The following is a 21575-nucleotide window of genomic DNA, read 5'->3' as shown; positions in this document are numbered from 1 at the left end:
AAAACGCTGGCACAGTAAGGGGCAAGGGATTATAATGTCTTAAGCGTTCTTCCTTCTGGAACAAACTCGTTTTTGAGGTGGGGAAATTTTTCCATGGCCATCGAACACAGCAGTGAATGAGATCCATCTTTTTGGTCGGGCAGAATTCAAGGCTCCTGGAACACACAGTTGCTAACTCCCCTGGTGGTCCAGTGGTTAAGACTGTGCTCCCAAGGCAGGAGGTAGGATCCTGGCCAGGGAACTAAGATAAAACACTTTCAAAGTTTTCCTGGTTAACGTGTTTTGCAGCTATGACTTTGGAAATGAAACCAAACATTTATTTTAGGCAATTGTGTTTAATTCCCTCACGACTGACGCGGCCTTGGGGGGCAAGGGGCAGGAAGGAGGCAGTGAACCCGGCAGACATTGCACTCTAATCCTAGGTTTATTCAACACAGTTCTTTTAATCTACACAACAAAGTACAAACACAACATCATCTAAAATGCTACAAAGTTACAAAACTCAAAATTTATAGTACTGACTGTACAATAAAAGCTGAAAAAGCAATGTACATGTTGCCAAGGTAACCAGCAAGACCACCAAGAATACCAACACAGTGGAGTTGGGGTGGGGGTGGGGTTCTGTGATGACCTGGCAGAGCTGGCTCTCAACAATTTCAGAAAGAGGGGTCTGTGTGTGTGTCCTTGCACACGGCTACGTGTGTAAAGAACCATTCTGGGCAGATGATGGGGGTGGGGGTGGTATTTGACCCTAGAGGTTAGAAGAGGACTCAGGCTGGGCCAGGCTAACAGGAATAGCAGTTGCCTAAAAGCATGCCTTTCCTGTGGGACCCCGAGGCCGGCCCCAGGTCACCTGTGGAATGGGAAAATGGGCTCCCCGGCTGGGGCTATCCCCCCACCTGGAGTCCCCTGCTCACCCCTGCTGGCTCTGCCACTAAACTGACTCTCAGGAACTAGAAACGTGGAATTGCTCTAGCTAGAAAACTGGAGAGCATCTTTACAAGCATGACCCCAGACCCACAACACTCCTGCCGCTGGAACCCCGCCGCTAGGGAGACGTCTGATCGCTGCCTCCACCCTGAAGCCTGCCCCGAGGGAGGGATTTCTTCCCTGTGACCCCTCTGGAAACCAACTAGAGCGGTGGGAGGGAGTCGCAGGAGCGGAGCTCCGGGCCCTGCCTATCGGGAGGAGTTGGAGCTGGAGCGGCTGCGGTGGCGGCGGCGCCCAGGCGAACGGGACCGACGGCGCGCGGGCGAGCGACGGCGTGGGGAGCGCGACCTGTGAGGAGAGGAGGACACAGTGTCAGACCGGAAACCCACGCCCATGACCACAGGGGTGCAGCCGCCTTCACATAGAGCGGCATGGCTCTAACTTGCCAGTCACACAGCTAGATCCCTCTGGGTGGTGCCGACAGAAGGCCTGGGGCAGACGGAAACGTTCCGGAGACTAAGGGTTCTATCTCGGAGGGCCGTGAGGTGCAGCTGGCCAGCGCTAGCAGAGGAGGGACGGCTCAACCCCGGCCTCTGCCAAGGCTGTTCCCTACTCCTCTGACCCTTCGGGTCTTCTCACAGAGGGTGGGGAGAGGCCGCGCCTCTGCGGATCCCTCAGTCGAGCAGCTCTTCCTTCCCGGGCTGGAAGGAACTCGAGGACCTCCAAGGCCTCCTGTGCCCATGCTGCTTCCCACCCCCATCAGGGGGCAGGCAGGGCTGGACAAGGCCCCGAAGTCACTGCCCCCTCACTTTGTCAATAAAGGGAAACTGGTCCTAATCAGTCCCCTATGAAACCCCAGAGCGACCCACCTTCTCCTCATCCGTGGGGGTGACCTGCGCCACATAGGAAGAGGTGGCAGCATCCTCCTGGGAGGGCTGAATCTCCGGGGGGGTGGCCGGGGCCAGGGGGCCAGCACAGCGGTGGCAGTGATCTCCTGGCCATCGATTTGTCCTATTGAAAAAAGGGTAAAGTCACAAAATACCTATCTAACAAGCACCTACCCTGGTGGGCAAGAAAGAAAGGAGCCTGGGGGAACAAGGACAACCCACTCTGGTCACAGCGAAAAAGCTCATAATCGCTATCACTGGAGGTTTCCTCAGGAGACCCACTGGGGGCAGAACCCTAACCCAGGACTCCATCTTGGTGTGCTGGATAGCCTTCTGGGGAAGCCCGTTCAGGTCGGCACCTAAAGAACAGGGAGGAGCCTGCTAAGGGAGGGGAGGGCTGTGCCCCCACCCTGAGCTGGAAGCTGGTGCTGCACCTGGACGTCCTCCTTGCAAGCAACGGGAACAGAGCAGAAGACAGGAGCGAGGAGCGGGCTTCAGCAGGACAGAGATGGGGTGAAATATAAGTACTCAAGGGATGACGGGGAGGGACAATCCCGGGAGCCTGCTAATGGGTCAGGTGAAGGACGATCGGCACCAGGTGTCTGGATGAGGTGTGATTTGGGGGTGGAGGGGAAGGGGGAAGGGTTGTATTAGACAAAGAAGGAACTATTTCTGCGGTAGGGAACAAAGGACAGGATATTCAGGAGACTTCAAGTCTGTCTAAAGAAAGTATGCAAAAAGTGCCTGGGGGGTGGGGGGAGTCTGTGTACAGCCAGTACTAAGCCACACAAGTGAATGAAACCGCACAACTGCATGGGGGGGCCCGCTCAGAATGGGGCATGATGAACCTGCAGGGTCTCAGGGAGAGAAAGAATGAAGGAAACTGAGGCAGAGACCCAACAATCCCAGGGGACCAAGCACAGCTAGTGTGTTCCCAAAGGGTGGGTGGCAGGCTCTTCTACCTTCTCAGCTTCTGCTTTCAAGAGAACTTCTGAGGTACTGACTCATGTCAGTACAAATCCAAGATGTGCACCTATGTTCGGAACATACTTGAAAGGCCACTAAGGTGGCCCTGGCCCATGAAAGTGAAAGTGAAGTCGCTCACTCACATCCGACTCTGCAACCCCACAGACGGTAGCCTACCAGGCTCCACCGTCCATGGGATTTTCCAGGCAAGAATACTGGAGTGGGCTGCCATTTCCTTCTCCAGGGGATCTTCCCAAGCCAGGGATCGAACCCGGGTCTCCTGCATTGCAGACAGATGCTGTACTGTCTGAGCCACCAGGGAAGCCCAGGCCAAAAGCTATTCCTGGTTAGGTATTACATGGGTACTGACTGTGTAACAACAAAGAAAAAAAAAAACAAAGAGAAAAAAAGGAGAAAAGCCATCCTCTAGCTGCTGCTGCTAAATTGCTTCAGTCGTGTCCGACTCTGTGCGATCCCACAGACAGCAGCCCACCAGGCTCCTCCGTCCATGGGATTTTCCAGGCAAGAGTACTGGAGTGGGGTTCCATTGCCTTCTCTTATCCTCTAGCTACCTGCCAGTAAAAACCAAGCCCTTCCATTTCTTTCTGGAGACTGAGTGGTTCCATTCAGCACAATACAAGAAGACAGAGAAAAAGTCCTACCAGAATCTTAAGACAAGGTGGAATATTTATCATCACACACATCCTGAATGTGTCTAAGCCTCCTAAATTTTTAGCAAGTGCTCAGACTCCGTCAAACACAAGACTGACAGTCTCTAAAACAAAGGCATGACTCACAAAGTTAAGAGCTGATGCCTGCAGAGTGACGGCTCCCAGTTTATGCTGAACTCCTAAAAACACTCCAGGGGGATTTAAGGAGATGGAAAGACTTAGAAGTACCAAGGAAAATTTTGTACTATACAAACTCTACCAGGGTTCAAGGGCAATTATCTTTCAAACATGTAAGGGCCTCCAAGGATGCCAAGGTTCTCAGGGGTTCAGACTCTTCTCCCTACTCGGCCTGGCAGCCCATGTGGGGCTTGGGCAGTCCTGGCTCAGCTCAGCTGCCTGAAGGACAGAAGCAGCAAGGGCCCAGGGAAACCCACATTCCTTAAAATGCTGCCTATTCGAGTTGCAAAACGACTGACAGATGTTCACAGTCCTTCAAAGGTTGTCAAAGCCAATACAAAGTGGCTGTAAACGTCATCAACAGTTAAGATGCATTTTAGGAAAGAGGTAAAATTTGTGGATTTAGAAAGTTATCTTAAAAATGCTAAGTTTTAGCAATACAGAAAGTAACTCAAGATTAAAGAAAACATTCCCATATAAAAATGTTTCATTGTAGTCAAATACTTTGTGAAGAAAAAAAAAACTTCATTTGATCCTTAAGTTTTAACAGATTGAAATATTATTAAAATGTTAATATATTCATATTTGGTGAATACTTTTTCAAGAATAAGGCTCTGTAAAACATGTTTTTGGTAAACACACACCCACTGAGTAAGAACTGGAATCTTGACAGAGCTCCAAGGAAATTCTCACATGCAGCCAGACTGGAAATCAGTTCTCATCACACCAGGTATGGTGGACAGCTGGTCTGGGACAGGTCAGAGCAGGGCTGGACTTACCTCCGTCCATGTGCTTCAGCGCCTTCTCAGCCTCGTCTGGATTCTCAAACTCCACATAGGCGTAGCCTTTAGACAAATGGGGGTGCATCCTTTCTACAGGCATGTCAATCATTTTAATTTTCCCATAGGTGGAGAATATCTCCATGATGTGATCCTAGGGAGGAAGAAGGGTCACTTAGGCTCACCCTCCCATCACTTGTGTAGAAGTCAGAGAACTTGCCACACAATGACCACACCCTCAGCACCCTAAGCACACACAAAATATATTCCGTTAAAAGAAGTAACCAGTGCTCTACTTGGTCACATGCCACCAACTCAGCCCTCAGAAATCCTGCATTCTACGTTTACCTTCTGGCAGAGGCGGGCTTCTCATTTTCCATTTTAAACATCTGCAAGAATCACCCCAATGTCCACTGAACAGAAGCAGGATTCCTCACCTTGGTCACATTCCTGGTGAGCCGCCCAATGTGTACTTTGGTGGGTTTAGGGGAAGGGCTCCGCCTTTTCCTTTCCTTTTCATCTCTTTTGGGTGGTTTGGACCTAATTGAAAAATACAGAATCCTATTAAGACAGTGAAACTCCTTTTTTGGTCTACTTTGGTAATAACTAATGGTAACCTTACAGCCCCAGTCTGTAAATTTAGGTCCCAGATAACTCATGAGTTTTGGAGGCAATCCCCTGAACTGACCAGTCCCCCGTGGAGAAGAGGGGCTGGAAGGGGGCTCACTTGGAGCGGGAACGCCGCCTGTTGTCGTGTCTGCGCCGAGAAGGGCTCGGGGAGCCCGAGGAGCTGCTGGAGCTGGAGCTGCGAGACGTGCTGGAACTTCCCGAGCGGCTCGAAGCCGAAGACGAGCTGGAGCCGCTGCTGGAGCCCGTGCTGGTGCTGGAGCCTGAGCTGGAGGTAGAGCTGGACCGGGACCTGAGGGGCGAGAGGAAGGGGTCACCAGCGGGAGCAGTGCTGCCTCACCACAGACAAGTCAAGAGGAACCACTGGGCTCGTGTTCTCAAGCCTCAAGGCTTTCCCCAGCGCCCACTGACACCCTCCAGCCCCATCCTAACAAAGCCCTCGCAGGGACAGAAACAGCATATGCACCGTGCAGTGACAGGACTGCTTCCTACCTACACAGAAGCCTTGCCTACTGGGAGGAAAAGGAGCAGTCTGGCAAGTCAGAGCCCCCAGCTCAGCTTGGAAGGCAGCTACCGACTGACACAGGCTGGTTTTCAACAGAAGGAAAAGGAAAGAGCCAGGCTAGGATGATCCAACCACAACTCCAAATCAAAAGCACTCGAGAGAAAAGCGTAACTCAAGACATTGCATTCCTAATGCCTCCAAAAAAGAAAAAAAAACCCATACCAACACCGTCCTCTGTATGACCAGAGCAAAGCCCAGACCAGTCTGCCATAAATTAGTAATCTGAGTGCTTTGTTTATCAATAAAAAGAAAGAACACTCTGCAGGCTCTTTGGGAAAGAAGAGGGCCATGGCCTTGGAAGTAAGGCCCTGACCTGCCAGCCCCACCTGGTGCTGCTGCTCCCGCTGGAAGCGCTGCGCCTCTTCCGAGTCTTATCCCTGCCTCGATCCTTCTCGCTCGACTCCTTAGTGGCCCCTTTATCTTTAGAGCGGTCCTTGGACTTCTCATCAGAGCGGTCTTTGCGTTTGGTGGGAGAAGGCGCCCTGGACAGTGAGGGAGAGTGTGAGATGACATGCCCCTTGGGCTGAACCCTGAAACCACAGCACAACCCAAAAGGGGATGCAAAGGGCTACAGAAACCCCAGACCACCACAGAGCAAAATGGTTTGTGGCTTAGGACACTTTCACTGTAAAATTCAAGATATTTCCAATGTCCCCCTTTCTGAGGGTCCCTAGCAACGAGCACCCCCAAAGTAGCACTAGAAAAATCTGACAGAAGGATTACCTAGTGCTGGACTTTTTATTATTTTCTTTGACTCCTAGCAAGCTCTTCTTTTTCACTCCTGATAAATCCATTCTCCCCTTCTGAGGTGTTCAAAGCAGCAATGGCGGCCTCACTTATCTGAACTCTCACGTCTAACTTGAGTCTGAGAAACGATCCCTAATCGATTGCAATTTACGCCAAAGTGCAGCCTAATAACAAGATAAAAGGATTCACAGAGTAAATTGGCAAGGCAACAAATCTACTTTGCAGTCAAAAGCTGAGCATTAGGAGCAGGCAACAAGGAACACAGTCAGCAGTGTGCATCTACCAAGCCAGGAACACCTGGGCCGGGTCCATTTCCTCAGGGGATCCTGGCCCCACAGGAGGCAGGTGAAGAACCGTCAGCTCAGCTTGTCTTTTTCTTAAGCAATGGTGTGGGTGGTGGGGTCCTGTTCTTTGATAGGTAGTACAATGCCCATTTCTCACCAGTTTTACGGTGAGCCCTCTACAGTCCTTTAGAGACACTACAGGAGCACATTTGCAGGCAGAGCAGAGAAAACCCTAAGTGACAGGATTCGACCTCGCTTCACTGCTGGAATCTTTGCAGGATACATTGGATAGATATTATGACTGGAAGCAAAAACCATTTCAAGTGACTGGTACCAGTATCAAAACATTTAATAACAAATGAAACATCCCCCATGAACATTTAAAAAGTAGTAAAGTGAGACAAAACATAACAGAAATGTAACCTGTAGAATCTAGGTGGTGGTTCTGTGACTATTTGGTGCACTGAATTTTTTCAGCTTTTCTGTGTGCTCACATTTTTGGAAATGGATGCATTCACCACATGTAAGGGTTTAGCTAAGTTCCAGGGCTGCAGCACGTACTCAGTAAAAGGTCATCAGTAAATACTACTCAAGAACAAACTATTAATTCATTATGTGCTCTGTTTCCTGGGGCTGTTGGCTTTAAGTATTTCCAGTGAGGTTTTGCGCAATTTGAGTTGTGGAAGCAAAGATCTCAGAATGTTAGCCTCAACTACTCCTATCTCACCTTCCTGTAAGTAACCTGGACACAGCCCACCAATCGGGATCCTGTTTCCATGTGCGCAGTGCTGCCAAAATGCTGGATAAACATTCTGACTCAAGAAAGAGTGCCCAGCTGTGGACAAACAAATGAGAGTGCAAAAGAGAGTATTACCTGTGCTGTTCTTTTCCAGGGCTATAAAGTCTTTTTAGACATTATATCTTAAAATGAGAGGGCATATACAAAAAAAGAAGCCAAAAAAAAAAAAAAAAGGCACTACAGACACTCAGTAACCTGTCTGTAACACTCAGCCACATTGTAACGGTTAGCATGCTTGCTTGGACAATCACTGAATATAATTCAGTGCTTAAGAGTCTGAAGTCCAAAAAAAAAAAAAAAAGAGTCTGAAGTCCCCCTGCTTGGGGGTCTGATTCAAGGCTTTGTTGTGTCTTTGTATCAATCCCTTAATCATTCTGAGCCTCAATTTCTCATCAGCATTAAGGAGAGACAGACAGTTCCTACACTTCATAGCTGTCAACAATATAAACCAAATTAACGGATAAGAGTCTTGAGGATCTAGTTAAGGCTCAACAGATGTTAGCTAATATTAGGAGAAAGGCTTTGGAGGCTTTTCTCTGAGGCAAACTCTTGGCTCTGAAGTCACACAACCTCTGAATGATCAGCAGGGGTCCCTGGACTGCCCCCATTATGATCACCAAGAGTAGCACTGTCCAATAGAGAGAGAGCCAGCTACAAGAGTACTCTAAAATTTTCTTGGAGCCACGTTGCAAAAAAGCATTAGTTAACAGATGAAGTTAACTGTGAGTAATGTATTTATCTGACACACTACACCCCGAACAGTCTTTTCACCAATCAGCATACAAAATGATTAATAAAATATCCATGCTTCCCCATGCTAAGCTTTTTAAACACATCAATTTGAACTAGGTACATTTCAAGTACTCAGTAGCCACGTGTGGTCAGAGGCTACCTTATTACACAGCTGACCTAGAATACATATTCCAGGGCCCCACCCCAGTCCTAAAGATGTGCTCTTTGTAGTTTGTGAAAACAAGCACCACCGTTTATTCTTAAAACTCAATTAAGATCACAGAGTAAGGGAAGGCTTTTCTGGGTGTGGCCAGAGGGCTAGAAAGCAAAGGTTGATTCTATTTACACAAGTTCAGGTCACAGGACCGTGGTTACCTCCCCCATCCTCTGGAAAGGTGCGCGTCCAACAGCCAAAAATAGGAGAGAACAATTAGTTATCTCGAGTACATGGCATTTCAGCTCACATCTTCGGAGCACCTTCTCTATTTAAAAGTAAATTTCAGATACAATTTATGAGAGACTGGAAAAGGCCACGCCTCTGCTCCGTCGATTTAACCTTTCCGTATCCTCTCTTTTGGGGTTACCCGTCAAACTGGGCTCCAAGACATTAGGGGCCGTATCCCCAAGGGCTAGCACGGGGAACGGCACACAGGAACCCCGCAGACGTTCGTAGAGTCGATGTTTGAAATTAATGGCTTCAAAGGGAGGGTCAGTCGGTCACCCAGGGCACCCCAAAAAGCATCTCGTACCCACCGGCCCCGGCCCCGCACGCGACCTCGGCGCCCCGCGTCCGCGTTCACTCACAACTCCCCAGTCCAGGAGCCGGGCCGCGGGCGCTTCCAGGGCAGGGCCCGGCGTTGCGGGCCTGGGTCTCCAGCCCGGTGAGAGGGCCCGGACGGCGGAGGCCGAGTTCCCGGCCGCTCCGAATCCCGCGGGCCTCACTGATCCCACTGCAGAGCCGAGGAAACGAGGGCGCCCTTCCGCCCGCCGCGGCCCCGACCACTTCCGGGCCGCAGCTTCGGCGCCTCCCACTCAGCCCGCCCCGGGCCACACTCTTTCTTCTCAAACCAGGAGCGAGGCCACAGGCCCCGCCGTCACCACCGCGTGGCCAGGGAGCGGGCCGGCTCCACGATGCGCCCCGCCGAACCTGGCGGGCGGGCCCCCAAGCTCGGATGGGGTTGGATTCCCGCTACTTACATCTTCCCGCCGCCGCGACCTCCTCCCGCTCTTCTCAGCCTCAGAGGGCGGCGCGGCTCTGGCGTCAGGATTAGGGAGCGGGAAGGCGCGGTCGTCCGGCGCGCAGCGATGACGTCGAGCCCCTCGGCCAATGGGCGCGAGCGAGAATGTTAAAGGGCCAAGGCCTGTTTGGGAAGAGACGCGTCGGGGCGCTTACTCCGGAGGGTCGGCCAGGGCTGCCCCGGGCGGGCTGCACGCCTCGTGGGGCCATCAAGCTGGCAGCTCTCTGCGGCTGGGAGGGCTGGTTCGTGCGGGCAGTTCGCTGGCTGGCGCGGAGAGGGTTAAGGCGGCCGCGGGCCCGCCCCTCTCCGTGAGCGTGCGCACCGGCCGTGCTGCGGGCCTGGCGGCGTCCCGGGTCGCTGGGCTCCGGACCCCGCTGCTTCGTGGAGGGTCCCGGGCGGCCCGGCTGCGGGGTTGGAGGAAGAGTGCGCAGGCGCTGCACGCTCTGGCGGCTTGCCGTGGGCACTCGTAGGGCGGAGGCGGCTTCGCGAGCAGAGCAGTTGCGGGGATGGGTTCGTGCAATTACCGCTCATGGCGTGAGGGGTGACCCTGTATGCGCAGATGCTGTGCCAGCGGAATTGTACCGGGAGGACAAGGCAGGGGGTAGTGTAGCCGAAACGAGCGGGCTGCAGAAGGCAGGGTGGAAGACAGTGTGCAGAAGGAACGCGCTTCCGAGGAGCTGACCCTGCCGCTGAGGCCTGCAGTAGAACAAGGCCTGAGGCCGCTGAGGCCTACCTTCATGCTCGGCAGAAGGAACAAATGGTGCGAAGGCTTCTTGGAAGAAACCGGGACTAGGAAGTTGGAGTTTAGCGTTTGGAGGAACAGAGAACCTGTGCAACATACGGCGCCAAGGCTTCATCCTGCACTGTCAGGGCCTTCTGGCAAAGGCAGGAAGCTGAGGGTTAGAGGCCCAGGACCAGGCAGGAGGCTGTCGGAGTAAAACCTGGCGCTGAGCGGGCCAGGGCTTGCGGGTTTGTTTACCTCTGTGTCCCTCCCCTCTCCGAGCTGCGCCTGGCAGGCAGTCAACGTTTCGTGACTGTTAGTGGGGGGAGAAGAAGGTGCGCTCCCACTCTAGACGGGCGTGTGAAATGGTAGGTGCCGCAAGGAAGAGAAGGGAACAGATTCAAGGCCCTCTTGTGGGGGAAGGAACCAGTGTAGCTTGGAGATGGATCAAATATCAGGGGAAAGGACAGGACAGACCAGCATGGGGCTTGGTGGCTCCGGATGGATGGGTTGATTTGTGATTGAAGTCTTCGAGTCATTGCTTTCTTCTCCATATAGTTTTCTCAGCCAGTGGATGGTGGCCCCTTCCATTCATCCAGTTCCTCTGGCCCTGTCCAAGGTGTCAAGTGTGCCCGTAAAACTAGCCTGGGCTGAGGGGCATCTGAGGAGTTGGGGATGGAAGACAGTTCTGGGGGCGGAGGGTGGGGGTGGGCAGCCTGCCTTTTGTGTCCTCTGCCTTGGCACCAGCATACCTGGGAGGTGGGAGTTGGCAGTCAGTCTGGGTCCCTGTTCCCCTCTGCATTTAGATTTGGGGAGGGGGGTACTTATTTCTGCATCACTGTCACAGCTGCCATGGCCACTGATGGAGGCTTATGTGGGACAGAAGTGTGGCTCAGGCCCTGCACCAGTGAAGAGGCCCAGAGGGTCAGTGTTGTGGGGGGGTGGGGGTGGCCTTGGTGGATCAGGCCTGCAGCACCCGAAGTGTATAAGGAAGCCACAGCAGTGTGTCAGAGCCCCATATTCAGTGCCACGTCAATGTGTGCCGGGAAGGTTTGGAATCCAGAGCCTTTGCCCATGGACACAGTGACACCCAAAGTGGGGATAGGGCAAGCCCGTGATCACCACCATGGCAGAAGGAGGGTGGAGGCACAGCCATCTGGAATCTGGGTTTTTTGTTGTTGTTGTTAATGCTCTATAGTAATAGAATTTGGCATGCAAGTAAATTTTTTTTTAAACACATTTTATATTAAATGTAAAAGCATGATTTATTCACTTACGAATTTAATCCATTTTGTTTCTAAATATTGTTGATTTCATTATCAAGTGTGTTATCAGCTGTTGAGCTTTAAAATTTTGAGCATCTTGGCTTTTGCCATTTTGAGACTCAGCACGATGTGTTTGGAAGGAACATGAGAAAATAAAACTCTGGAGGTCCCCCAACTCCAGCCTTCCAGGAGTCCTGGGTTCCTTTCCACCCAGCCCCCAGTGCCAGCTTGCTGAGGCCACGGAGATTGAAGGCCCGGGAGCTGTGGCCTTTGGGGACCTCAGGAGGTGGTTGGTGTAGGTTTGATGGATGGGGTGGGCAGGGCTTCCCTGGTCAGGGCCCTGGGCAGCTAGCCCCAGGCCTGGAGCTCCAGACCGTAGGCATCCTGTGGCCGTGGCCAGTGTCCTGAGCCCCTCTTCCTTAACCCCCGGGGTCGAGGCCCACCTGCTGATAATGTAGGGCTCCACTCACTTTGAGGAGCATGCCCCCATCAAGGCATACTGTCCCCCTGCCTTTATCTGCTATGGGCCTGGCGGCCTCTGCAGTGCCTGCCCTTGCAGGTTGGTACCCTGCACACTGAAAGGGCCAGGGAGTGCCTCGGTTGTGTTGGAGGTCATGAGGGCCACACAGGAGCTTTGAGCAGGCATTTGCATCCACTTGTAAAGCATGTCAAGGAAGCATGTCTGCCCACTGCTGACAGACTCTGCCAAGGGCAGGCATGGTCCAGCCAAGCAGAAGAAAGGGGTTTGGGTGGGGTCAGGGCAGTTGTAATGTATCGGTGACCCTGGGAGAGGCATTAGAGGAGGGGGTGGGTCAAAGGGGACTGACTCCTGTCTGCAGGGGTGAATGCCTGCAACCCCCAAAGGAGCCTTGGAGGAGGAGGTGCCCAGGGGGAGGTGCTGGCCTGTCTGTCTCGGGAGCCAGGCTGGATCTGAAAGAGCCAGCCAGCTGTGAGGTCTGTAGTTGTGGGGAGGCCTCCCTGGCTCTGTGTTTCTGCGGTGTGGGGGCTTCAGGTCCTGAGCACCCCCTGACCCTGAGAGACACAGACTGCCCAAAGGAGGGGCTGCAGGCCCTGGGGGCCACTGAGTGATGGGCTTGGGGGCTCGTTCTGGTTTTCATGCCTGGAACCCCATGTCCATTTCTGCCCCAGGGAGGTCAGGCGCACCAGGTATCACTATATCTGAGCTGCCCACCCTGGGGCAGGGCACAGGGAGGGCGTGGCCAAGGAAGGGGGCAGGTGTGCCCCATCACGGGGTGAGCCACTGTGGCCCCAGGCCTGCTCTGGCCATCTGCAGCCAGTGGACTTGGGGCTCTCCGACCTTGGAGGCCTCTCATGCTGGCACCCGTGGGGTGTGGGCTGGGCCCCAGGAGTGGGGCCTGGGCAACCCTGTGTGTTGAGGAAGGAAGGCTGGGCCCCCGCTCCGCGGGCCTGACCCCAGCTTCAGTGCCACCAGCGTGGAGCCCAGGCCACGTGTGCCCGTCAGGCACGATGGGACTCGGCGCGGTGCTGTGCTGCCTCCTGGCTGTCTCTCCTGCGGGACCTGTGGGGATCTGCCATCCTGATGCCCCTCCTCGGGCAGCCTCCTGGCCCACCTTTACCCTGAACCCTCCTTAGGGTGCCCTGCCCTCTCCTGGGGAAGGGAGAGGGACTTCAGGAGCTTGGGGTCAGGCCTGAGCTAGGGTTCAGGGAATGGGGCCTTGTGTCTGGAGAGTGGACACTGTATACTTGGCCTGCTGGCTTCAGCTGAGGAGTCAGGTGAATAACCTAACCCTGACCTTGGTGTTGGGGGTACCTCGTGGCACCCCTGTGGGTCTTCTCCTTGATGCAGAAAGGGGTGGAGTTTAGCCTCTCTCAAGCCAGGATGGGCTGTCTGCAGGTGTAGCTCGGACCCCTAGCACAGACAGCGGGGTGTCGATGAGGGTGGGTGGCACTCAACTTCACACTGACCAATCTGTGTGGTGGGTGTGCGGGTTCCAAGGGGGCCTTGCTAGCTCATGCCACGAGCATTGCACTGGTCCCCAGAGGTGAACTGAACAGCAGCTGGTGTGGGGTGTCCCTCAGATGGAGCCGCAGGAGTTGACTGTCCCAGCTGGCAGTCTAGCCGTGGGCTAGACTTTTGGAACCCTCCACCCCCACCCCCACCCCGGTCCCCTGATGTTGTTCCCAGGCTCTGGCCCCACAATGGTCAAGTCTGAGTGCCCTGGGGCCTTAGGACGCCACCTCTGTGTTTGAGGACCGGACTGAGTTCAGCGGAGCTGGGGTTGAGTCCAGCCCAGGCAGGCGGGGCTGGCCCCTCCTCCACCTGCCTGTGTGGTCATTCCCGGTCTGTGAGTGCCTGGGACCTGCCTTCCAGCCTTCCCCTGGAGGTGCTGACCTTGGCTCCCTCCCCCATTTTGCTGGGCTGTCTCTGCCTCAGTCTTTCTGCTGCTTTGTGAGTCTGGGCCCAGTGGTCCCCCAAGGTCACCTGACTGGGGTGACCTTGGCTTCCTCTCAAGTGCCGGGCTAAAGATTTGGGGTTGGAATTTGCCCAGAACTGTCCAGTTTGTTTTGCTTTTCTGAGTCCTTGCAGGCCCAGGGCTAGGGCCCTCTGGCGGGGGTGGGGTGGGGAAGTGGACCCTGGGGTTTGGCTACAGAGCAGCAGAGTGGCCACACCCGGGTGTTCCTGGCTGAGGCGGGGTCTCATCAGCCCAGGTGTACAATGAAGGCATGGGGGGGGTTACTTCCTCTATGAGGCAGCCTGCCCAGCACAGTCACTGCGGATACTGCGGTTGTCTCCTGGTATCGGGGGTTCTTTTGGCGGGGGGTGCCTGGCTAAATAAGACTGTGTGTCCCAGCTCCCTGCATCTGGTGCAGACATGAACCTGCGTTCTGGATGATGACAGGGACACAGAGCATGTAACAGTCAGGAGCTCTGCCCTTTTGCTCGGCCCCCTGCTTCCTGGTCACTCATCCCAGATTTTGGTGGCAACTTGGACCCTGGAAAGTGACCTTGAGGAGAGAGGCTTATACCTCGATGGAGCAGGCAGGGGAGTCTGGCTCCCTGAGACCTTGACCACCAGTGCGGAACTTCTGCCTTCTCTGGACTTTGTACTCAGCAGAGAAATAAACTCTTGTCCTTTGTAAACCCCTGCAGTGTGGTTTTCTGGTGTGTGCAGGCAGCAGGCCCAGTGCAGTCTCATTCCACAGGGGCTGCTCCGGTGACCATCTACCTGGCAGCCCTTCCCCACGGTGAAGGCAGAGGAGGGGCTCAACCTCAGGCCCACTCGCTGACCCTGGGCATGATCGCCCTCCCCTTCCTTCCTGAGGGCCCTCGGTTCTGGGTGCAGCCGTCAGGCTGAAGGATGGCCCCTGTGTCCGCCGACGGTCTCAGCTGAGCCACACTGCGGGCAGGACTCTTCCACAGCCCTGGCTGTCAGCCCTGTCGTGATCTCTAGCCCTCGGGAGCTGAGACCAGGCCGTGCAGGCAAGGAAGGCATGACCTCAGCCCTGGCGGATGTGGCAGCCATTTGGGGCCAGTATCTCTAGGGACTGTCTGGGCTGGGAGGTCTGAGTAGAGTGGACAATGCTGGGGGTGAGGGTGGGGGGAACAGGCTGACCCTCCTGTTGGGGAGCCTGTGGGTCCTGCCCCCAACCCTGGGCTTGGACCTGCCACAGCTCAAAGCAAACCACCAAGGCTGCGGTGGAGGCTTCTGAGGCCCTAATTCTGGTTCTTTGAGGACACGTGGCTCCAATGCTGGGTTCCCAGCAGCCTCACAGATGACCCGGGGGTGCCACATGGACCCTAACGGCTCTTGGGGTGTCTCCTAAGCGACACCAGTGTGCCAGAGGGGAGGCACATGGCAGCGTGGTTCATCTCCCACCTGCCGTGTGCCTCCCCTCTGGTCCCCGCTGCTGCAGCTAGGCTGTGCCTACACCCTCCTTTCCACGCCTGCGGACAGGGTTTCGGATCACCAGAGCCCCGCTTTCATCCTGCCAGTCTCCCGCGCGTCTCCACCTCATCTCCCATCAGCAAGCCCACCTCTTCCCAGGCCTGTGCCGTCTGATCTCAGTGTGTGTGCCTCACACACACTGTCCTTCAGTCCTGAGCACCTTTCCTCACACCATGTTTTGTGGCATCAAAGGGAAAAATGATGAATTTCTAAATTTTTAGTGTAGGGGTTAAGGTTAAAAACAAGGCCAGGATGCCCTGCAAGAGGGCTGCTGGGGGACACGCAGCCCGGCCCTGCTGGCCTCTTTCCTCCACTCGAAACCGGCAAACCCAACCCGGCCGCAGCAGCCACGCACCTGCAGACAAGCTGCAGCCCACCTCTCGGATGTTTGCTGCCGGGCAATGTTCAGGGCTGCAACCACCCCTGTGTGTATTTTTTTTATAACACGTAACTAAATGAGAATGTTTTGAAGATCCTTAAGGAGAGTGACAGCTACTGGAAATTATTTTCAGCATTCATAAACTTCGAGAGACTAATAAAAATGCAAAGTTGAAACTGTACCAGATGAACCAAAACCAAATCTTTTCTAAGCCCATGAATTCTAATGGACTGTAAAAGGCTCAGAGATTCAAATCACAGGGATTTAGAAAGCTGTAAGAAATAAGGATGCACCCACCAAAAGGGAGCTGATGCCGAAGAAGACACTTCTGGAAAATGGTGTTGAGCCTACGAGCAGCCCTGGAGCCAGAGGCCCCTGGCTCACCCAGATCCACACCCTCCTCCACCAACCCTGCCTTCCTCTTTCCTCACCCTGGATGGAGGGTCTGTCGAGTGGCCATTTATCCAACCTGCTTTTGTACTTGTAGTTTAGGCTTCTTCCACAGCAGTGAGTTCTGTAAATTTACTGCAAATTGAGAAAAACGAGCTCTTGCTTTCGTGTTTTTTTTTTTTTTTTGGCCATGCCTTGCAGCATGTGGGATCTTTGTTCCCCGACCAGGGATCAAACCTGAGCCCCCCTGCATTGGGAGTGTGGAGTCTTAACCGCTGGACCACCAGGAAATCCCCCTGCTCTCATCTAGAACTTGATACAGGAGGCTTGTCTGGGGCTGGGTGGGTGCCAGGGCCGCGGGCCCATCTCGTGACTCACAGACCACGGTTGCCTTCTCTCCCAGCCTTTATTTTCCAGACAATCACTGCGCATTAGGTGCGCCCTCCACGGACAGCCGCTTGGCCCCAGGTGGTCCCCGACTGGCTTCCCAGCCCGTGGCGTCCCCCTGGAAGACGCCGGTGGGATGACGCCGGGTTCAGGGCTGGCTCTGTCCGGTGCAGCGTCCATGCTCTCTGGAGAGGAGCTCCCAGGACACGCAGCCGTGCTGGGAGCCAAGACCTCAGAGCCTAATCCAGCCACATGGCCCCTGGGGATGGTGACGGGCACCCCACTGTCCATACCCAGGCAGCCCATGAGCCGGCTGCCCCGGCCTGCTGGCCTCCCGCTTCACCAGGTGCGAACGTGGGGGTGTGGCTGTGCCCTTGGCCCAGACCCGCGGCCTGCCCGCACAGATGATCGTGATTCTGGACAGCGGGCTCGGGACCACCTGAGACGCAGGCCCGCCTGGGCTGCTTCTCGGCTCAAGGGCAGCGACACACCGGTCCATGCTGTGCCTTGATTCTCATCTCCATCGTAGAGAACAGCGATCAGAAAAGAGGTGCAGGGCGGGGTGGGCGCAGAGGGAGAGGACGCCCACCGAGCGCTCGGCTCCTCACGGACCCGCGTCCTCGGTGGGTGGCTGCACGTGGGCGAAGCTCAGGAAGACCTGCTCCAGTGAGGTCTGGCTCACGGAGTAGTCATCCACCCCGTACTTCTCCGTGGCCTTCTCCAGAACGCCAAACACCTAGGGAAGTGGAGAAGCCACTGTCAGCCAGGCAAGGCCTGGTACCTCAGCGGGTCTGGGGGTCCTCTGGCCATAGTGGGTGGGAAGGGCACCAGAAATCCCACCCCTGCCTGGGGTGAGCAGGCCTGGGTGCCACACCCCACCCTGACTCTTCCCAGCTGTGGTCCCTCTGCAAGTTCCCTTTTTCATCCAATTTTTTTCCCCCATCTCAGATATTTTGGCTATAAACACCCCAAACCTAGTAAGTATTGGGTTGAGTGTTAGAGCAGAAACTGAAAGTGATTGTTCCTTGGAAAAAGCTGACTGGAGAAGGAGTGACTGCTGGGGGCCTGCTGGGGCCCAAGCTCACCTTCGCCCAGCTGAGGTCATCGCCGGGCAGGTGGTAATGGACCATCCCTTGGTGCTCATCCTCCAGGACGCTGCCTGCACAAAGGAGAGACCATGTCCCCAAGGGCCAGGCTGGAGGCCAGGGGAGGGTGGCGTTGGCCCCGGAATCGTGAGTTCCGTCCCAGTGCTCAGGGATGCACAGATGCACGGCGCCCTCTGCAGCACATACCTGGGAAGGTCAGGCCCACGAACGCCTTGAACTCCTCCAGGGCCTCCTGCTGCCCGTCACTCCGGATCTTGGCCCGCAGGGAGTAGCCGCTGCCAAACTTGCTCTTGAGGTGCTGTGGGCTGCCCAGGCACTTGAACTGACCCTGCACCATGATGGCCAGCCGGGTGCACAAGGCTTCACACTCCTCCATGCTGGGAAGAGGGGGCGGAGCCTGATATATCAGCGGGGAATGCTGATGCCTGCCCTCCACGCCAAAACCGTGCACCTAGGAAAGTGCTGATGCCCAGATCAAGCTGTTCCTGATTCCACGCTCAGGGTGTGGCCCACTCGCCTCACAGACTCTTCACCAGAGGCTGACAGATCTTCTGTCCACCCAGCCCCTTCTGGCCCACCCGGCCCACAGCCCCCATCCTGGCTGTACCTGTGGGAGGTGATGACGATGGCCTTGCCAGACTCTCGGGCCCGTGCCACAGTGTCCCAGAGCAGACGCCGGGCCACAGGGTCCATGCCAGTGGATGGCTCATCCAGGAAGATGACTGCGGGCTCTCCCAGCAGAGCAATGCCAGTGCTGAGCTTGCGCTTGTTGCCACCGCTGAGGCCAAGGGGGCATGGGGAAAGGTGAGGCTGACAGTTAGTGTGGGGTCCCAGGTCCCAGCAGAGGACAGAGCCCAGGGATGGCAGAGCCCCCGGGAAGAACAAGGTGAATGTGCCTGGAAGGCCCACCTCACAAAGCAGGAGGCCCTCAAGAGCTGTGCCCATGGGGTCATCCTGCAACCCCCAGAGAGCGGTACCACTGTCTGTCTGCACCCAAGGGGGCCTGACTGGGGGCCTGGCCGTGCCTCCAGTGGGGAGCACCTGCAGGGTAGCCTTTCTCATCTAGCACTGCCTGGGCCTTGCTGCCATATCCCTGTGGGTCATGGAACAACGGGTGGGAGTCCCTGACCCGTGTGCCCCCTGCTCTATGGTAAGGGATACCCCAACCCCACCCTGGGAAGGTCTGGGGTCACCGGGACTGAGGCACACCTGTACATCCTGACCAGCTTGTTGGCGTGCGGCTCCAGGAGCAGACCCCGCAGCGTGTTCTCCACGCATGCGCCAATGTGGCGCTCGGGGATGCCCCGGAGCCGGGCGAACATGACCAGGGTCTCCCGGCCTGTCATGTGGTCCAGCAGGGCATCGAACTGGGGACAGTAGCCGATTCGCTGCCGCACCTGGGGTTGGAGCACAGCAGGGAGTTGGTAGGTCAGAAGCCTTCTCTCAGGAGATCTCCCCAAGGTGGTCCCTCGCTGGTGCCACTGGCCCTGGCGGCTACCCTCCGCCAAAACTTGCCAAATGGCACTTCGGTGGGGACACTAGAGAGGCTTGCCTGGCTCAGTGAGGGCTGGGAGCACTGGGACCCAGACTGCCCCCAAACCAGGGGTTAGAGACTGGCCAAAGCCTGGTCTACCCTGGGCAGCAGGGGGGTGGACAGCTACAGGAACGCATTGATTGTACAAAGTGACCATGTCTACGCAATGCTTTACAGCTGAGAGATATCCACTCTGTAGTTCATCGGATGTTTAACAAACACCTAACGTGTGCTGGGACCTTCCCTTTCTCCCTTTATTAAGAGATGTTTGTTGGTGACACCTTTGGGGCGGGGTGTAGCCTAAGAAGACGGCATGGCAGCTGGTCTCGGGTGAGTGGCCACATTCGGCAAAGCCAGAATGCCGCATGGCTGGCCTCCAGCTCCAGCCACGTTCGGCAGCTAGTGGGCACAAGCATGCCTGGGTTCTGTGGATTCCAGAGATGGGATTTCTTTTTCTTTAACCTCCTCTGGGTTCTCAGGCTTCCAGGATCTGGTCTTAACTGGTTTGGAGACCTTCTTGGCTGTGACCGTGGCAGTTACTATCTCTTCCCTATTCTCTCCCTTCCAACTGAAGCACAGAATAAATGTGTCTCAGGCTCCTCACCCTGGCCTGCGTTTCCTGGACCACATTTATAGATCCCTCTCCCTTGCATGCCTTTTCAATCTTGTTTATTTCTCTGAACAAAGGAAACACGGTTGTTTTATAATCTGGGTCTGCTAACTGCAAATCCAAAGTGGTGGGCTTGACCCCCTACAGAGCCCTGGTGTCTGTGGGCTCCAGCCACAGCCTGGGGTCTCCTCTGTCTGCTTTTCTTGTGTGCTGTTCAGGCCTTGAAATACTACGTGAGGGGTTCTCAGAGGTCCAGGATGAAAGCCTTCCTGCAGAGAGGGTGCTCTGCGTGCTGTGGTTGTGGCATGGCTGACTGGGAGCCCCTGATGCCGGTTCAGTAGATGCTGTCACTCCCAGGCACAGGCCTTTCTCTGCTCCTTCCGCTGCCATGCTCAGCACACGTGGAACTGTTCACACAGTCCCCGGGAGCAGGATGGCCTGCTTCATGCTAACTCAGAGGGGTGGCTCTTCGTTTCTGCCCCCTACACACAATAAGGTCCTTAACCCACGCCCAAGTCTCAGGGGCCAGACTGGCCTCTGTGCAGGGGTGGCTCCTGCTTGCAGACTCCAGCTGGGGGTCGTCACTAAGCCTCTCGCTCTTCCATGATCTCAACCATGAGGTTTAAGGTTAACCTTTCATCCAGCTTTTGGTTCTTGGTTTGAATGGCCCAGGGCACCATTGCCATCACTGTGCACACAGACTAGAGTCCTTTTGAGAGGACAGAATTCTGTGGGTGCCGCTCTGTGCCCAGGTCCAGAGATGTCACTAGTCCGGGGTTGGGGGGGACCCAGTCTCAGCCTTCCTGCCTGCCGTGCCTGGTATCTTCCAGCCCCGGGTGCTCTGATACAGCCTCACTCCTCTCTCCACCACTTGCTTAGCTCTGGCCGCGGCTACTGCCTCGTCCTGCTGTCCCTGAGCCTCGAGCCAGAGGCCAGCCTCATCCCTGCCTCCCTGGCCGCACCCACCTTCCCGATGTCAGAGCTGATGCTGTAGCCCCCAACAAAGGCGTCCCCAGAGGTGATGGTCTCCTCCCCGGTCAGCATCTTGAAAGTCGTGGTTTTCCCGGCTCCGTTGAAGCCCAGCAAGCCGAAGCACTCCCCTTTCTGCACCGCGAGGGACACCTTGTCCACAGCGAGGAGCGGCGCCCGCTGCTCATACACCTGCGCGTGCGCGGAGAACACAGCCATGCGGAGGTGGGGGCAGGAGGCCCAGGGCAGGGCCAGCCGGGGTGGGGCGGAGCAGAGCAGTCTGGGCGGGGCCAGCCGGGGCGGGCCACCTCACCTTGGAGAGCTCCTTGATGATCAGAGGTGTGTCCAGCAGGGAGTCCAGGCTGGGGGACAGGATGCGGTTCCTTTCGTCCATCACGTCCTGGTCTTCAGGGAGCGCCGCCGTCCGGGTGTACACTTCTGTCTAGTTGTTTGGAAAACAGCCGCCGGGGTGAGCTCCCCCGAGGGGTCCGTTTCCGTGGGAGGAAGAGCTAACTAACTAAGGTCTCCCAGGCCGCTCACCCCATTTCAGCCCCACGCGGGCCAACTCAGGTCTCCCAACTCTCTCCCAGGAGAGCTGGGCGGCCATCAGGGCTGACACTGGCCCCGAGGAAACACACACTCCTTTCCTTAGAAAAGCCTAGTGTCTTTGCCCCATTAGCCCTGGGGCCACCTGTCCTGCAAGTGATGTCTTGGCAGGTTTTGTTTGTTTGGGGAAGAAATGTATGTGACAAACACGAGGGCGCCGGGGCCCCCAGGTCTCCGGGGAGACTGAGATCCCCGAGGCCCCAGGCTCCCTCGACCCATGGCTTCAGAGAGCCCCAGGGGACGCTGTGAGCACTGCCGGTGGACTCCCTGCGCAGTG

At 55.7% G+C, this 21575-nt stretch overlaps 2 protein-coding genes across 9 annotated transcripts in view; both read right to left on the bottom strand.

Annotated features, from left to right (window-relative positions):
- Window positions 1-401: 401 nt before the first annotated feature.
- RNPS1 (RNA binding protein with serine rich domain 1) lies at window positions 402-9468 on the bottom strand. 5 transcript variants are annotated; one of them, XM_027527812.1, is made up of 9 exons: window positions 9362-9405; window positions 7361-7468; window positions 6326-6513; window positions 5929-6084; window positions 5138-5329; window positions 4848-4950; window positions 4411-4564; window positions 1800-1941; window positions 420-1278 (listed from the first exon to the last, which is right to left on the bottom strand). In XM_027527812.1, exons 3-9 carry the CDS (start codon window positions 6394-6396, stop codon window positions 1179-1181), a joined length of 918 nt encoding a protein of 305 aa, XP_027383613.1. In that variant the 5' UTR covers window positions 6397-6513; window positions 7361-7468; window positions 9362-9405; the 3' UTR covers window positions 420-1178. The 5 variants fall into 5 exon arrangements, with proteins under 5 accessions (XP_027383611.1, XP_027383614.1, XP_027383616.1 ...); XM_027527811.1 differs by lacking the exon at window positions 9362-9405 and adding an exon at window positions 8969-9312; XM_027527810.1 differs by lacking the exon at window positions 7361-7468 and having other exon boundaries at window positions 402-1278; window positions 9362-9468.
- Window positions 9469-16473: 7005 nt separating this feature from the next.
- The window catches only part of ABCA3 (ATP binding cassette subfamily A member 3), a 41427-nt gene continuing 36325 nt past the window's right edge, over window positions 16474-21575 (bottom strand). For all 4 annotated transcript variants that reach the window (XM_027526722.1, XM_027526723.1, XM_027526724.1 and 1 more), the window contains 7 exons: window positions 21006-21134; window positions 20690-20884; window positions 18789-18976; window positions 18187-18357; window positions 17766-17956; window positions 17559-17632; window positions 16474-17209 (listed from right to left, as the gene is read on the bottom strand). In XM_027526722.1, coding sequence (XP_027382523.1) covers window positions 17078-17209; window positions 17559-17632; window positions 17766-17956; window positions 18187-18357; window positions 18789-18976; window positions 20690-20884; window positions 21006-21134 — 1080 coding nt within the window. In that variant the 3' untranslated portion in view covers window positions 16474-17077. The remainder of the gene's footprint in view (window positions 17210-17558; window positions 17633-17765; window positions 17957-18186; window positions 18358-18788; window positions 18977-20689; window positions 20885-21005; window positions 21135-21575) is intronic.

The sequence above is a fragment of the Bos indicus x Bos taurus genome, chromosome 25 (genome assembly GCF_003369695.1).
Source record: "Bos indicus x Bos taurus breed Angus x Brahman F1 hybrid chromosome 25, Bos_hybrid_MaternalHap_v2.0, whole genome shotgun sequence".
NCBI lineage: Eukaryota > Metazoa > Chordata > Mammalia > Artiodactyla > Bovidae > Bos > Bos indicus x Bos taurus.
The sequence above is the reverse complement of the archived record's forward strand: the minus strand, read 5'-3'. Positions and strand labels throughout refer to the sequence as shown.

Coding starts and splice junctions, on each gene's coding strand:
- RNPS1 (XM_027527810.1), bottom strand. CDS start 6,396: ATGGATTTATCAGGAGTGAAAAAGAAGAGCTTGCTAGGAGTCAAAGAA. Junction 5,330..5,928: donor AGCGGGAGCAGCAGCACCAG/GTGGGGCTGGCA, acceptor CTCGCCCCTCAG/GTCCCGGTCCAGCTCTACCT. Junction 4,565..4,847: donor TCACCAGGAATGTGACCAAG/GTGAGGAATCCT, acceptor CTTCCTCCCTAG/GATCACATCATGGAGATATT.